The following is a 14495-nucleotide window of genomic DNA, read 5'->3' as shown; positions in this document are numbered from 1 at the left end:
AACTGTGACGGTTTATGGAGTAAAGCGGTCATGTCTGCCACGTGTGCTGGTGCAGTGCTCTTGCCTGTTCCAATAGCACTTTCTGTCTGAACGACAGATACGTCATGTAAACAGACCCCGCTGGGGGTCGAGTGAGAGACAGAACACTGAACAACAACGCAACAGAATATACTGATTTTACTGCTTCGCGCGGTTACCCCTGACTTACTGCCCTGCGCGGTTACACCTTCACTTATTGCATTTACTGCAATACCAACCAACCAGCGCCAGAGGCGACGTCAATATGGGTACCTTCAATAACTTCAAGAGCTTGTAGAACAGACATCTGGCCGTTCTCCATCTCCGGCACGGACACATCGAGCCAGACGGCTGCGACTTCCATGGGCTCTTTCCGGTCCTTCAAGTTAGGTCTGACGGCCGCTGGCCTTGCACTATATTGTGCTACCTCCATGCTAGAAAGCCATGCCGTTATCACAGATCACCACAGGACTCCTGCTTTTCAGAAGGTTTCCTTATCTTGCACCGATGTAACAGAGCCACTGGCCACGCCCACACTGCACTGCTGCGTGCACAACGGCAGTGATAATCAGCCAGTCACATCAGCACATCTCGAGCCTGAACGCGAGGAGAATGCTACTACGCAGGACGCCAAGCAGGACTCTGGTGCGGGATGCGCCGCTTCCAGAGATGAAGGAATCTCCTCTCTCATCAGTTACGATCCGCTGCAGCCTAGCCCCACTATGACTTTGGGACAACCAGAGTTGCTCTCCCTAAACAAGTAAGCAGAGAGAGCGCACAACATTTGATCTCCCGCTCTCTTGATCTCTAGGGATCAGAGAGAGCAACAGAGCATCATGCACAACAAACACATTCATTCAAGTATATAGCAAGTAGGAGCACTGCCCTTATGGCATCGTGTTCAACCTTGTCAATCAACTTTGTTATTGATATCTCAACCCAGCTTTCAAACTACACAGTCTACTCTGTACTACTCGTTGCTATTTAGTTGTCACGGTGTTTCACTAGGCAACTACCCCACCCCAATCCTCTGATACCTCACTCGAAACTCCATTTCGGGCAAAGCCAAGTTTTTGGGAACGTGAGGAGCTGCGCGCATCTGAAAGCTTTTAAGGTAGTATACCTGGATTCGAGGGCGAGAAGGACGGTCTCTTTCATTCGTCCCTCGCATCTCTCCAGGGAAACCCTATAGTGTGGCACAAATTGGTGTGCCAATTTTCAGAACTAAATCTCAGATACCCCAAAAAGGATAGACTTGTGACCATTGAAGGCATTGCCTGACGCTTGGCAGCTTCTCAACACTCAGTCAAACTGCCTAGCGGTAGTGATTTTATGGCGAGATATTTTTATGGACTCTGGCGTTTTAATCTCCGTCACGACCTCGTTTGGTATGCCCCAAGGTGCAGAGATGTCAGCAATGACGATAGGATCTGTGACGGCTTGATAACTGTGCCTTTATGGTCGTGGTCCAGCTGCAATCAGGGAGTCGCTTACAGCAGCGGCTCCGTTGCAAACAGTGCTCCAGCATCTTCCGTACCTACCACAGAACTCGACAGCATCTTAGCGGATGTTGACTGCTTAACAGCAACTCAATCCATTTCTATGACTGTCTGCGTCGGTATCACAGTGTTTCTTAGTAAAGACGAGTATATTGACCCCAGTGACTTCCGGTGGTATCGCCTTCTGTTGCCTTCAGCCTCCTCTCAAGCGTTGGTGACAGCACACCTTGACCGCTCTCCTCCCAGGCCGGGAACACGCTCAGTACAATGTATTCCTATACGGGCACAGGAGGCGATATACAAAGGTAGGTGGTATGTCGAGTGTTTGATCGTACATCGAGCCAAGTCTACAGCATAAGAGGACCGCGACAACACACGTGAAGTGAAGTGTGAAGAGTAGGACATTTCTATATTGAATACGGTCACCTGTATCTGTTGCAAGGGTTGAGAGAGAGCCAGGAGAGTGTATATGCTGACAGGGACTCTCAAGAGAATAGCGAAGTTAACTCATTCGGCTTCAGAAGATGAAAGATCCGCCTGGTGTAGAGATCGTTGGCCACGCTCTTTAATGGCCACAAATTTACCATGTTAGTACTTCTTAGCCTTTGATCGCATCAACGGGATCATTTCGGCGAGAGGATGGATTTCAGCGATGTTTGGTGTCCAGACGAGGATGCATTGTGCGAGGTTGGGGACGCAACGCGCTCGAAGAAGAGCTCGGTGGTGGTGTCGTCACCGTTGCCATCCTGAGCGAGCTCCAACCTCCAAAACTTTACAGTACAAGCCTTCCTTTCATCCATCGCACAGATCCTCAGCCATCCTTGGTCCATCGTCACGTCACCCAATCCTCTCGGCATGGTCCGGATCACCTTCTTAATGAAGTAGCACTCGCGCAAATGGGTGCGTGATCGCGCATCTCCTCACCGATGAAGGTCTTGGTTTCTCCGTGAGGGCGAAGCGAATGCACCGCAAAGAGGGAACAACATCGTCAAAACCCCCGGAATAATGTGCTGATCTTACCCGTAATGAGCGTGCGGAGCCCCGCATCCCAGATCAGCCCTGGCTGTGCCTGGCGGTTCGGCGAGCAATGCCCCGGATTGGCCTTGGCTGTGGGTAAACAGCCTGTAAACATCCTGGAACTTTGCAGATGATATATAATAATGTTTCCGGGTTGTGGGAATGTTTGGTACCTCACTTTGAGATCTTTGTGAGCCATCATGGGTTTCGGTACAGTCTCTTGCCAGCTGCTGCTGGCTGCCGCGTCCGTTTCTGCCAAATGGATCGTTCCTGGTGCACGATGGAGGGCTACTGATGGTACTCTCGTCAACGCTCACGCTGGTGCTGTGACAGTTGATAAGGAGACGGGCAAGTTCTTCTTGTTCGGAGAGTACAAGATCGAGGGTCAAGTTGAGGGTGGAGGTGTTAGCGTGTACAGCTCGGACGATTTGGCAACATGGACGCCAGAGGGCATGGCTTTGTGTAAGTTGGTTTGACCTCACAGGTTTTGACGGCTGACTGACATGTCCGGCAGCACCAATTGAGGGCCACCCTTACATCTCAACCGAGCACATCATCCAGAGGCCTAAAGTTACTTTCTCAGAGCAAACTGGGAAATACCACATGTTTTGGCACGCCGATAACTCCACTTACGGCTGGCTTCTTCAAGGCTTTGCTCAAGCCGACAACATCACCGGACCATACTCGTTCGTCGATGCCACGCTCCCGCTCGGCAACTGGTCTCAGGACTACGGTCTCTTTGTCGATCGAAAGGACGGCAGGGCCTACGCTCTGTACTCTAACGGCGACCGTCGTGATGCACGCGATGTATACCTCACATCCTACAACGATAACATCACTGCTCTTGATAAGGTCGTTCACCGATGGGACAAATACGACCTTGAGGCACCCACTATCATCCAGACCGACAAGAGCTACTTTGCGTTGATGAGCCACAAGACTGGTTACAGGCCCAATAATGTCGTCGCGTTCCGTGCCGACAAGCTTGAGGGACCTTGGTCGCAGCCATTCATCGTTGCTCCTCTCAATACCCGCACCTACAACTCGCAGTCTGGTTTCTCCCTTCGCATCAACGGCACAAAAAAGACTACCTACCTCTACCTTGGTGACCAGTGGGACTCGATCAGCCTCTGGGAGTCGCGCTACATCTGGCTCCCCATCGAGATCGATGAGGCCAAGAAGTCACTCGAGGTCAAGTGGCACGATATCTACGACCTGAACGTCAAGACTGGTGAAGTCAAGGCCATCAAGGGCAAGACCTACTACGGCAAAGACGCCACCGTAACCGGCGGCGCCTTCAAGCAAGAGGCCGCTTTCGGCAGCCACGAAATCATCCTCACCGGCATCGTCGGCAACGACAGCAAGGTCACCTTCTCTGGCATCGAAGGTCAGGGCAAGCCCCAATGGGTGTCCTTCTACTACCAGAATACCGACGACATGGGCTTCGGTGACCAGCCTGGAGGTAGTCCCGACCGTATTGGTGGTACATGGCAGCTGCGCCGTATCGCAAGTGTCATTGTGAACGGCAAGATCGAGCAGATCGAGAGCTTGTATCAGAGGGATACACACAAGGGCATTATCCTGAGCACACCGCTGCAGTTGCACCTTGACAAGGGCAGGAACAACACCATCGAGATTGGAGGGTTGTTTAATAACCAGACCTACAAGGGTGCTGATATCGATCGCATTGTCGTCTACCCGCCAGAAGAGTGAGATACAAATAACATGCAAATAGCCTACAATACGAAGTAACCATTATTGCTTGGATGACAGTCCCTGATATGGTATGTGCTTGCCATGTGTCCGGCTCGACTTCCAAACCCAAGAAAAGCAAGAAAAGCAAGAAGGCACTGGACTGAAGCCACAAATATTAACCAATGAAGAAGTAACGATCAACTGCGACACGTATGTTGATTCGGAAACAGACAATCTTTAGATCTGTGTTCGCCTTTAGTCTGGCGGTACAGTGGCGATTCAGTCAAGACATTCGCTGCCTTGTGCTGCGACACAAGCCATGCCTTCCACCCTTTGCAAGTCACCGGTGGCAGTGAGAGACTGTCTGTCGCATAGACATCAGCTTATATGATTCTCTTTCCAAAGCTTCCTACCTCCGGCAACACATTTCCCACCACTAATTCTATATTCAACAGGCCACTATTAGACGACTCCAACCATGAGCGCATCACAAAATACCTTGTCGTAGTCAGACAACCCCAAGCCGGACGCCATTGAAACGTACCCACATAAAAAGCCGAGCTTTCTGAGCAACCGTGCACTGCCACCTGCCGCCGCCTACGTTGTCATCGTACAGGTTGTAGTAGGGAATTCTGAGAACTCCCGCACTTTTAAGTTCCATAGGTCTTTTGATGCACTTCTCTGAATACTTCAACCGCGCACTCGGCAATCAGCAGTGGACCGAAGCTCAAGACCTGCTCGTAAGTCTTGACGAAGATGACCTAGACACTTTCCAGTTCTTTTACACCTTCATGTATACCGGCCGTCTGCAGGAAAATGTGAAGGTGACACCTCATAAAGGGTATATCTTCTACGCTAAAGCGAGCACACAGCCACTGAAGCTTGTTCTGAACAAAGAGAAACAGGACTCCATTCTAGATCGGGAAGATGATGTGGCAATGTCCTTCACATAGTTGTTCGACCTAGCCATTTTCGCTAACATGCGCGTTGTTCCCATACTGACAGATGTTGTCAATTCGCTCGTCATGCAGAAGATTTTGACTCAAGCGCGCCTCCCTCTTCAACCATTACATATCCTCATGAATCACACGCCCGATCCGTTGGAGTCGCACCTTGTGGCTACTCTGACGTTTCTGATCACGTTTATGGCGGATACCGATCTCATCCAGTATCTTCTAGATGATATCCCAGCTACTTTCGCTCGGCAACTGTTCTTCGCACAGCGCCAACTCTTCGATGCATTCGTTGGTGAAGATCTAGCTATAATGAGGACGTGGGAATTGAGATTGATGCCTGTCTTCTGGCGCATGGTGCTTGAGAACTTGCTGGGTTTGTGCATAGACGCTAGAATTATGGGCACATTCATGAAAGCTCTGCCATAGGCTCAATCTGGTACACCAAGAGATGCGACCAGTAATAGAGCAAACAGTGCGTATGAATGGCAATAATAGTTTTGAAACAATCCATGACAAGATAGTGTTGAGAACCTCCTATCCATACCTGATACTCCAGAACAATTGATAGGCTATGTACGAAAAAGCGAGATCGAGGTATTGTCTCGGCATACATATTATGGACATAGGAAACGAATTTGATGAGGTACAAAGCTCATTCTTTAGTTTTTTCGAGAGAAAAGAGAGCATCGCGCGAAGCGGCTGAACCCGAAATGTCAAAACTTCCACACCATAGAGCAGTGAAGGCCATCAGCCAAAGAGAGGTATGAAGGAACACTTTGAGAAGAGCTGCTACACTCCACGAGCAAAGAAAAGTATAATCAAGAAAAGTTAGATCGCGATTCAGAGACGAAGGATTCAACCAGTACTGTTGCACTATTGCGATGAAAGCAAAGGCCGATAATAAATTGCCATATCCACACCGTCCAGAAACCAGACCAGTCACGCCAAAGGCTTCCAGCTATCAGGAATCTCGCGATAATGATGAAAAGGATGATGACCAACATCAAGGCTGCAAACGTAAAATTGACGAAAACTGCTGCGTTGGCAACGTTGGCGCCGCGATCCAGAGGGCAGAACTGCGGTACAATATACCACCGTGCGAGATCCAGATGCTGACATCCAACATACCATTTAGCCGCGAATCAAACCAGAGTCACGTTAGATGCAGGGTAAAGCAAACCAAAGACCAACGTAGAGCAACTGCGTCATCACAATCGAGCTCACGAAGAGTTCGTCTACAATAATCCTGGGGTCGCGAAAGCATATATCAGTACAGTAGCGCACGAAGGCCTCAGCCCAGGGTTTTGGCCCGTCGAGAATAAGCTTGATAGGTAGCTACAGCCATGGATGCTGCGTTTGAAATGTACGGTGCAGGGTCATGTTCACTTGCTTAACAGATCCTCAATAGGCTATGATGGCCTCCACAAACATGGTGAGGAGTGGCAAAAGAATGACCTCGGTGGTAAGGTCTCGCCGGAACAGCTTGACCCTACAGTAGGGGCACAAGTCACCGGTAGGGCCGTTGACTGTCTCGCGTAGGCAGTCACAACCGAAGACATGGCCACAGGACGACATCTTGACGCCAGGATGCTCGTCAGTGTACTCGCCCAACACTGAACGTCCTTGTTGTTGTTGAACTGGGCATCCTCTTTGGCAGGCAGGACGTGATCCTTCCAAAAGGTGTTTTTGGAGGGCAGACCGGTAAACTTGTCGACCAAGGTATTGATGATGTGGCGAAGACTCATATTGGAGATTGAAAGTAAACTGGATGGGAGTTGTAAGTGGAGTGGATAGTAGGGAATGTTGTAGATGAAAAGATACCGTGTCGGAAGTGGCTTCTGTAACGGAAAAGCGTGCTTGATGTTACTGATGAAAGGCCTCGTAGGCAAGGAAACGTTAGCAGGAGTGCGAAGCTCTGGCGGCATAGCGAAGAGTGTGGTGTCTCTAAAGTCAGTAAAGCACGCAAAAGTGCAAGTTCGTCTGCACAAAGCCTGGTACATGCTCAGATTTTGAATGACTGTCCTTGAAAATCAGTTCGCAGAATGGCCGCTGATCAACACTTGAATACGGTGTTCAAACAAGATTGACTTCAAACGATGTGTGTCGACGTTCGTAGTCTGGGTAAGTCGTAGTTGTAGACTCACGAGCGCGGCCCGACTCCTCCGGCGAGGCTGGCAGCAGCTACAAAACCCCACGGCGCCCCGCCCAACTTTTCTTCCCTCAACGGCCTGCCTCACCAACGCTGCGTTTCTCTGCACCCACACAGACACTGCTTGCAGTCGTCCTACCCTGCAGATGAGAAATTCGGAGTAATCTTCACCTTTTGTGCTTCGGCACTACTGCCCGTAAGGGCCTGGCGTGACTCACGTCTGTACTCGGCATCAGAAAGCTCAGGGCCCAAGAAGCTGTGCATGGGAAACTGTGTGTGGTGGATATGGTGTCCCTATGGGAGTCGGTGCGAAGATTGTGTGCTCTGTAATGGAGTGACACTGTAGTACAATACGCAGCGTGCTTGACTTCGAGTAGCTTCGGCGAAAGAGGGAGAGTATCATTCGATTCTGATTACTCTGGCGAGGCAGGCCGTTCACTTTCTTTTTCCATACGTAAGTGCGCACTGCGTCCCCCCCCCCCCTCCCGCTGTTCCCGGGATACTACTAACGAAAGACACATACTCCATTGCCTTATGCCCAGTGCCTAAATGAAGTCTTACGACAGGCCTTCGACTCTGTGTCTCACAAGTCGTCACGGTGGTGCTTAAAGTCCGCTTCCTCCGCCGCTTCCTTTGCGAACATTATATCCGTTCGCATGGTGTACTTCGTCCCGTTGATAACGTCGTCGCCGGAGTGGAGGAGGAAGCGGTGCTGGAACAAGAGCACGCGGCCATACTTGGGTAGGACATCGACACGCTTCTGCATATCATACGAGTGGAATGTGGTGGCGCCACCTTTGAGCGGCTCCTGGCCTCTGCTGTCGTCTGTGTCGCTGAGATACAGATGTAGCGTGAAGTACGACCGCTCCTTGCCATCTGGCGTCTCGTACGTACCGTCACAGTGCGCTGCGAATGTCAGCATCCACACAACTGTAACAGACAGGATGCCCACCTTTAAAGTACTCTCCGCCCACGTACTTCAAAAACCTCATACGCTCATTCAGCCTTGTCAGCTTCCACGACTCATTCCTCTTTGCAGGCCCATTGCCTGTGACACTCGGCCAGTTCTTCAGCTCATGAATCTCGGGCACTGCACCCTCGATCCTTGCCCAAAGCTGCGCCACTACATCTCGGTCGTCCCATATGATGCGTCCGCATTTCCTTGTGTCTTCGTACATGGCCTGCATACCACCTCCAATGTTGACTAGCGCACGCTCCCACTTGCCATCGGTCGTTGACTCGGCTGCAGCAATGAGCACATCACACTCTTCTTCTGACAGTACCCCGTCGAGGACCACAGCCCAGAGGTTTTCGTACGCAGTGAGGATGCCGCTTTTCTTCAGGTCGATGTCTGTACGGGTCAGGTTGGGCGCTGGGCCTGAAAGAAAGCCCTCGGGTAGGATTGATGGAGCCATGGCTGCGGCTCTTAGTCTACAAATAGGACGACCAATAAAACAATGTCTGGGTTGGAAGACCAAACAAGTTGTGCCAACACGCAACATGCATTCGGCAGATTACATCCTTTCAGCGCCTTATATGTTTGAGCCACTGGGCTGTGAAAGCTGCTGCCTGAGTAGGGCTGAGCACTAAGTGAGAAGTTGGAGCCACTGGTGTAACTCCATGTTGACTACGCATATTTGGAGGCGTCCAGGCGGGGTGAGAAAGCAGCCTGCACTCATACGATTGCATCCCTACCGTAGGATTCTTGCAGTGGTGGTGTAGAGCGTTGATAAAGCGGTAGGAGCTACTGCAGGAACAAAGTTCTGTCTTCCCTTGCATTGTCTGTGTTTCAGGCTCTCCACTTCTTCTTCCACAGAACGTCCACTTTACATCATCACTTGACAGCTTTACCCACGAGTCAAGCGCACGACTGTCGCGCGAACGTCCATTCCACTAGTTGCACTCGCGTCTATGAGATTCTCCTATCGCGTCACGCTGTGGCTCTCCCTCCGGTGGAACGATCGACGGGTGGCTGACATCGACGCATCCCTGTCGTTGCGCCAAGTCACTGCGCAACGTCTGGTCTAATTTCCCGGCTTCACCATCGATTCCCACGTCGATTGGGGCGCGCAAACACGCCAACCACCCCACGCCGCTCGCTCAACACCTGAACAAATCCCCTCTCGGCCTTTCGCTGTCTCGCCACTCGCTCACCCACCGCTGTCCGCACGCAGTTGCTGCGGGCTCCACGCCCTTCTCCGCCCAACGCCGCGTCTATCGATACCCTCTATTCTTCGACCTCCTGCGACACGATCGCGCGCCTTTCGCTACCGTAACTTCTCGAAAACGTCGCAGCCATGTCTGACGAGCTCACACGACCTGTCGACCATGGGCAGGATGTCCACCGAAAACGCTTCCCGACCTTGTTCGAAGTGTTGAGCCGCAAGACGGTTGCACCGCTCGATCTTTTCTCCTTCTACATCTACATGCGCGACCAGCAGCGCTCGGTCGATTATCTGGACTTCTGGTAGGAACACAATACGAGAGAAGAGGCGGTCGCTAACAAACACCAGGCTCGATGTCTCCCAACACCTTCAGCTATGCCGTCTGTATGTCAGACGCCTACATAGGAGCTTGGTTGAAGACACACCGGAGCTTGAGAAGGCGTCTAAGCGCTCGTCTTACATGCAAACCTTCGATGACGCTGGAGAAGGACCCTCGAACGAGAAGGACATGGACGACCAGCGCCTCTCCGCGTTCCTTAGGTCGGACCGACCGAGTAGAAACCACTCGCCCCAGAACAGCCAGGGAAGCAACCACAGCCATGACCCGCCGCATCGTAGTTTTGCGATGACACCAGGAGACTCCAGCTCGCCAGGGCAGATGTCTTCCCAAGACAACACGCAGCCACGCAGGGAGGACCTGCGTGCATCAGCTGAAAAGATCCTCTACACATACCTACTGCCCGGGTCCGAGAGGGAGATTATCATCCCGCAGAGCATCCTCAACGACGTGCAGAACGCGATCGAAGGACCAGATCAGCGATCAGACCCGGAGCTGTTTGACCAAGCTAAGGACTACGTCTTCCAAGCCATGGAGCGAGATGCGTATCCTGGATTTCTGCAGAACAAGGGTCTCGGAAACCTGGTGCCGCAGAGCATGATGATTCGGCTCATAGTAGGGCTAGTCAGCTTCTTTGCTGCCGTGTGGACGGCGTTCGTCCTCATCTTCCTTGACATGTCACGAGCAACGAGGTGTTGGGTACGTTTCATTGCACGCTGTGGAAAACTGGTGCAACAGCTAACATGTCACAGCTCATCCTTCCTTTCTTCATCGCCATCTATCTCATCATCACACACCAGTACATGCTCGACCCACTCATCGCACTGGCCGGGTACAGCGAGTACACGCTCTTCGACTTCAACAAGATTAGGGAAACGTTTGTGCAGAAGACGCTCACTCGGCGAGCCATCACGGTGCTGGTGCTGTTCATCATCGTATTGACGGCAGTGTGCTGTCTGTTTATCTTCGTCCCTGGGAAGCGGCTATGAGCACAGTCGTTTTCCACGCAATGTTTAATGCATCTTTCTTAATACCTGGCGTACTACTTTCTAATCGGTTCAGCGGGCCACCAAAAGAGGAGGGGAGGGTTTATGAGCGAAGAGTCTTGAGTCCCTGCTGGGACGAAGCTGTTTCTTTTGTCTAGTTGGATTGGGTTTCTGGTCTCGGCAAGGCCGTTCGTCCTGAGCATGGCGTTCAGGTCGGTCACTAGACAGTCTGCGCAGAGCGTATCAATGCAATAGTCTTCGATGCTATCCACTTGCCTATAGCCACATTTGAGCCAACTGAGTGATCTGGACATGCAATCGCGTGGCGAGCCGTTGACGTGTGGAGCTCAAGCAGGGCTGCATGAAGTGGAGGAGGGGGCCCATGCACTTGGTAATGACGTGCCGCGGCCGAACTTTACATGTCGAACTGCAGCTCAACGACGACGACGACGACGACGACGACGACTGCACGCCAATTATCGACGACCGCCCACGATGAGCGCACCTACTGCTAAGAGCAAGCGCGGGCCTACGGTGCTCATGACCGACTCGCGAGACTCGCCTCCTCGACAGCAGCAGCGGCCATCTTCTGCTCTTCAACGACAAGCGACGGGCGCAAGGCTCATCAGTGTGGATAATATACTGCAGTATGCCTCAGACATCCCTTCGCAGCAGCGTCGTGGCCCTCCTCTTCCACGCCCTGCCAACCACAATCGCACCCCCAGCGGCCGCCATCCGCTCGACCCCAAGCTGTCCGGACGCCTGATTCCCGCGCACATGCCGACGCGCTCCAGCAAGCTCAGCGAGAAGCTCGTATTGCTGCCAGAGACCGACGAGGCCGAAGAAGACGAGAAGGGCGAATTCGACGAGGACGACGGCGCTGGACCGCCCACCGATGTCCAGCTCGGCCGCCGCAAGGTAGGCCCTACAGACAAGAGCTATGCAGAGCGGCTGCCCAAAGCCCGCCGAACAGACAAGCTCTCTCGCGTCACGGCCTACTGCACCGCCCAGGCCTACAAAATGAAGAGCACCTCCGCCTTCGTCAAGGACACGCACAATGCCCGCACAAAGCTCTACGACGACTGCCTGTACTGCGTCTATCACCTCCCGCTCCTCCCTGCTAGCGAAGGCTACCGCGTGCGCAGCAGTCCCGCCCTCAAGTCGCCCGGCGGAAAGACTGTCCTCGACGAGGAGATTGAGCGCAACGAAGCCCGGCACCACCACGAAGGCTACTTCGGCGACGAAGAAACGTACTACGTGCGCGACGACGACCAAGCCTCCGATGAGTCCCCCAACTTCCTCTCCCACACCAACAGCAACCGCGAGCGCCGCGACTCAGATTCGCAGCCCACACGCGTCCCACCAAACGCGCTTAGCTTCGGCGAGATGTTCGTCTTCAGCTACGGCGTCGTCGTGTTCTGGAACTTCACCGAGAAGCAGGAAAAAGACATCCTCGCCGACCTGACCTTCAGCTTCAACCACACCGGCATCCAGATTGCAACCCGGCCGCTCACAGAAAGCGATTTCGAAACAGAGGAGTTCCACTTCGAGTACAACCCTGAGATACCGCGGCCGCGAGTGTACAACGATATGATCACGCTGAAGAGCGGGGATCATATGATCAAACTCGCCATGAGCCATGCGATCGCGCAGAGCACGAAACTGAGTCTGTTCGAAGAGGGCATGAACCGCACGATGCTGGCAGCACAATACGTGCCCAAGCGCCTCGCGCTCACGGGCAACTTGGGCATGCGGCGAACAGACGTCGTCAAGATGATCGGGCAACTCTTCACCTCCCGCGTAGACGTCAATCTCTGTACGCCTTCCCCTCCCCTCTTACCTTGGTACTTGCTAATCGTTTTCTCCGCAGCATCCAACCTCCTAGACGACCCAGCATTCTTCTGGGACTCCGAGCCCACGCTGCACCCGCTCTACACCGCCGTCCGCGAATACCTCGAGATCAAACCGCGCATCCAGGTCCTCAACGAGCGGTGCCAGGTCTTCCTCGACCTCGGCGAGATCTTGTCCGACAGCATCAGCGACAAGAAGATGACCCGCATCACCTGGATTATTATTTTCTTGATCGTGGTCAGCATTTGCGTTACGTGTCTCGAGGTCATTCTCAGGTTTGCAATTCTGAATAGCAGGAAGGGGATGGCGCCTGTTGAGGGCGTGCCGGGCGTTGGAGGCGTGGATGGGGGTATTGAGATGATGGGTATGGAGCGGCCCAGCAGTCTGGGTGGATTGCATGGGATGAACAAAGTTGGATACGCAGGTCCCAGCCTTCTTCTGGCAAGATCATTGGTGTGGGTGGCCGGTGCTGTCAAGGGATTTTTTGCGTAGAGCGTGCACATGTGGAGCCAGCAGTCCTTCTCGTCTCTTTACAGAGGAGTGGCTCTCCTCATCTTCTCAGACATAGCGATGGCGTTAAGGATTCGGATACATACATAGGGCTTCTATACACTAGGCATGTACTATGTACTATTCTCTCATTTATTGGATTCATGTGTCTATCACCGGCTGTCTTGTATTTCATCTATCATGTCCATCTGTCTCTTCATCCTCTCTCTCATCATCTACAGGCTATGCATCATCTGTCCATTCCGCATTCTCCATCCGCGCCCTAAACTCCTCCAACCTCTCCTCACCCAACCCCGCATTCACATCCCCCCTCCTCGGCAACCCAATCTGCTCCAGCGCAAGACTCGCAGCCACAGCACCATAGCACAGAGCCTCCCTGACATCGCCCTCGCGTAGCCACCCCGCAATATATCCGCCCAGAAATGCATTCCCAGCGCCTGTTGGATCAACCACCTTCTCGTCGCCGTGCTCATAGTACGCCGGAACGTGGACAGCTGGCTCATTGCGACGCAGTGCCAAAGCGCCGTCAGCACCGGCGCGGATCACCATCGTCCCGGTGCCATCTGGACCGATACCGCTGTCGACAAACACTTTGCCTAGGTTTTTGAGGCGCTCTAATGTGCCAGCGCCATCGGACTGATGTCCTCGATCCCAAAAGAATAGCGCTGCGAACTCGAGATGGTTTGGCGAGATGACGTCAACAAGTTTGCAGGCTGCATGGAAATCAGGGATAGCGGTGGGCGTGCATGATGACGGGAGTGGTTCCCAGACAATAAACGGTCGAGGCAGCTCGGGGCTCTGCTCCTCTCGTAGGTAGAGCAGCTGCGGTACCTGCTCTATGATTTCTTCCGGGCGGCCGAAGAAATGGAATGCCGTCGCATTTAGTAACGGCGTCCCTTCCAGGCCTTTCGGACTTGCTCGTATAGGTGGTGTTACGTACTCGAAGGTCTTGGGTCCGAAAGTGTCGTCCTCATACACCAACAAGCCTCTCGAGCTTGGCTTTGTAGCATCCTTCTTCAGGACGAGTGTTGTACCCCAGCTTCGCACCTCGTTCTCGACCTCTGGAGGGAGGTCTGAGCCCGCGAGGATGAGACAGCCCACTGATGATGGGCAGCCAGCGAAGAGACGTAGGCCTAAAGTGACGAATGTAGACGAGCCACCGATGACGTTGAGGAGGGGTGATTTGTTGGGCATTCGGATCTCGTCCATAATGAGCATGCCAAGGGATACGCATGATATTTGTGATATGGTGTTGGCCTCCATGATGGACAAGATTTTGTTGTTGTATGTTGTTGTGAAAGGAGTCATGGTG

The 14495-nt window shown here is 52.8% G+C and overlaps 6 protein-coding genes across 6 annotated transcripts; 4 read left to right on the top strand and 2 right to left on the bottom strand.

The window, feature by feature from the left end:
• Positions 1 to 380: 380 nt before the first annotated feature.
• On the top strand, positions 381 to 782 carry BU25DRAFT_425256 (uncharacterized protein; the record flags this gene model as incomplete). The annotated part of the gene is made up of 1 exon (XM_033708338.1): positions 381 to 782. One exon carries the CDS (start codon positions 381 to 383, stop codon positions 780 to 782), a length of 402 nt encoding a protein of 133 aa, XP_033557194.1.
• A 1952-nt stretch (positions 783 to 2734) lies between these two features.
• On the top strand, positions 2735 to 4247 carry BU25DRAFT_479559 (carbohydrate-binding module family 35 protein; the record flags this gene model as incomplete). Its single annotated transcript, XM_033711026.1, has 2 exons — positions 2735 to 2996; positions 3049 to 4247. The coding sequence occupies 2 exons, from the start codon at positions 2735 to 2737 to the stop codon at positions 4245 to 4247; spliced, it is 1461 nt and encodes a 486-aa protein (XP_033557193.1).
• A 3564-nt stretch (positions 4248 to 7811) lies between these two features.
• On the bottom strand, positions 7812 to 9042 carry BU25DRAFT_414765 (uncharacterized protein). The gene is made up of 2 exons (XM_033707378.1): positions 8287 to 9042; positions 7812 to 8240 (listed from the first exon to the last, which is right to left on the bottom strand). Exons 1-2 carry the CDS (start codon positions 8747 to 8749, stop codon positions 7918 to 7920), a joined length of 786 nt encoding a protein of 261 aa, XP_033557192.1. The 5' UTR covers positions 8750 to 9042; the 3' UTR covers positions 7812 to 7917.
• A 309-nt stretch (positions 9043 to 9351) lies between these two features.
• BU25DRAFT_414764 (regulator of G protein signaling superfamily) lies at positions 9352 to 11088 on the top strand. Its single transcript, XM_033707377.1, has 3 exons — positions 9352 to 9801; positions 9848 to 10535; positions 10589 to 11088. Exons 1-3 carry the CDS (start codon positions 9632 to 9634, stop codon positions 10823 to 10825), a joined length of 1095 nt encoding a protein of 364 aa, XP_033557191.1. The 5' UTR covers positions 9352 to 9631; the 3' UTR covers positions 10826 to 11088.
• A 178-nt stretch (positions 11089 to 11266) lies between these two features.
• BU25DRAFT_401566 (DUF155-domain-containing protein) lies at positions 11267 to 13302 on the top strand. Its single transcript, XM_033705017.1, has 2 exons — positions 11267 to 12638; positions 12693 to 13302. The coding sequence occupies exons 1-2, from the start codon at positions 11318 to 11320 to the stop codon at positions 13163 to 13165; spliced, it is 1794 nt and encodes a 597-aa protein (XP_033557190.1). The 5' UTR covers positions 11267 to 11317; the 3' UTR covers positions 13166 to 13302.
• Positions 13303 to 13405: 103 nt separating this feature from the next.
• On the bottom strand, positions 13406 to 14446 carry BU25DRAFT_351126 (pfkB family kinase; the record flags this gene model as incomplete). Its single annotated transcript, XM_033703344.1, has 1 exon — positions 13406 to 14446. One exon carries the CDS (start codon positions 14444 to 14446, stop codon positions 13406 to 13408), a length of 1041 nt encoding a protein of 346 aa, XP_033557189.1.
• Between the last annotated feature and the right edge of the window lie 49 nt (positions 14447 to 14495).

Source organism: Macroventuria anomochaeta (assembly GCF_010093625.1).
Source record: "Macroventuria anomochaeta strain CBS 525.71 unplaced genomic scaffold BU25scaffold_40, whole genome shotgun sequence".
NCBI classification, from domain to species: Eukaryota; Fungi; Ascomycota; class Dothideomycetes; order Pleosporales; family Didymellaceae; genus Macroventuria; species Macroventuria anomochaeta.
The sequence above is the reverse complement of the archived record's forward strand: the minus strand, read 5'-3'. Positions and strand labels throughout refer to the sequence as shown.

Bases quoted from the DNA above. Each gene is read 5' to 3' on its own strand.
- BU25DRAFT_414765 (XM_033707378.1), bottom strand. From the start codon at position 8,749: ATGGCTCCATCAATCCTACCCGAGGGCTTTCTTTCAGGCCCAGCGCCC. The intron at 8,241-8,286 runs GTGGGCATCCTG...TGACATTCGCAG, and splicing joins GGGCGGAGAGTACTTTAAAG to CGCACTGTGACGGTACGTAC.
- BU25DRAFT_414764 (XM_033707377.1), top strand. From the start codon at position 9,632: ATGTCTGACGAGCTCACACGACCTGTCGACCATGGGCAGGATGTCCAC. The intron at 9,802-9,847 runs GTAGGAACACAA...AACAAACACCAG, and splicing joins GTCGATTATCTGGACTTCTG to GCTCGATGTCTCCCAACACC. The intron at 10,536-10,588 runs GTACGTTTCATT...AACATGTCACAG, and splicing joins CACGAGCAACGAGGTGTTGG to CTCATCCTTCCTTTCTTCAT.
- BU25DRAFT_401566 (XM_033705017.1), top strand. From the start codon at position 11,318: ATGAGCGCACCTACTGCTAAGAGCAAGCGCGGGCCTACGGTGCTCATG. The intron at 12,639-12,692 runs GTACGCCTTCCC...TTTTCTCCGCAG, and splicing joins CCGCGTAGACGTCAATCTCT to CATCCAACCTCCTAGACGAC.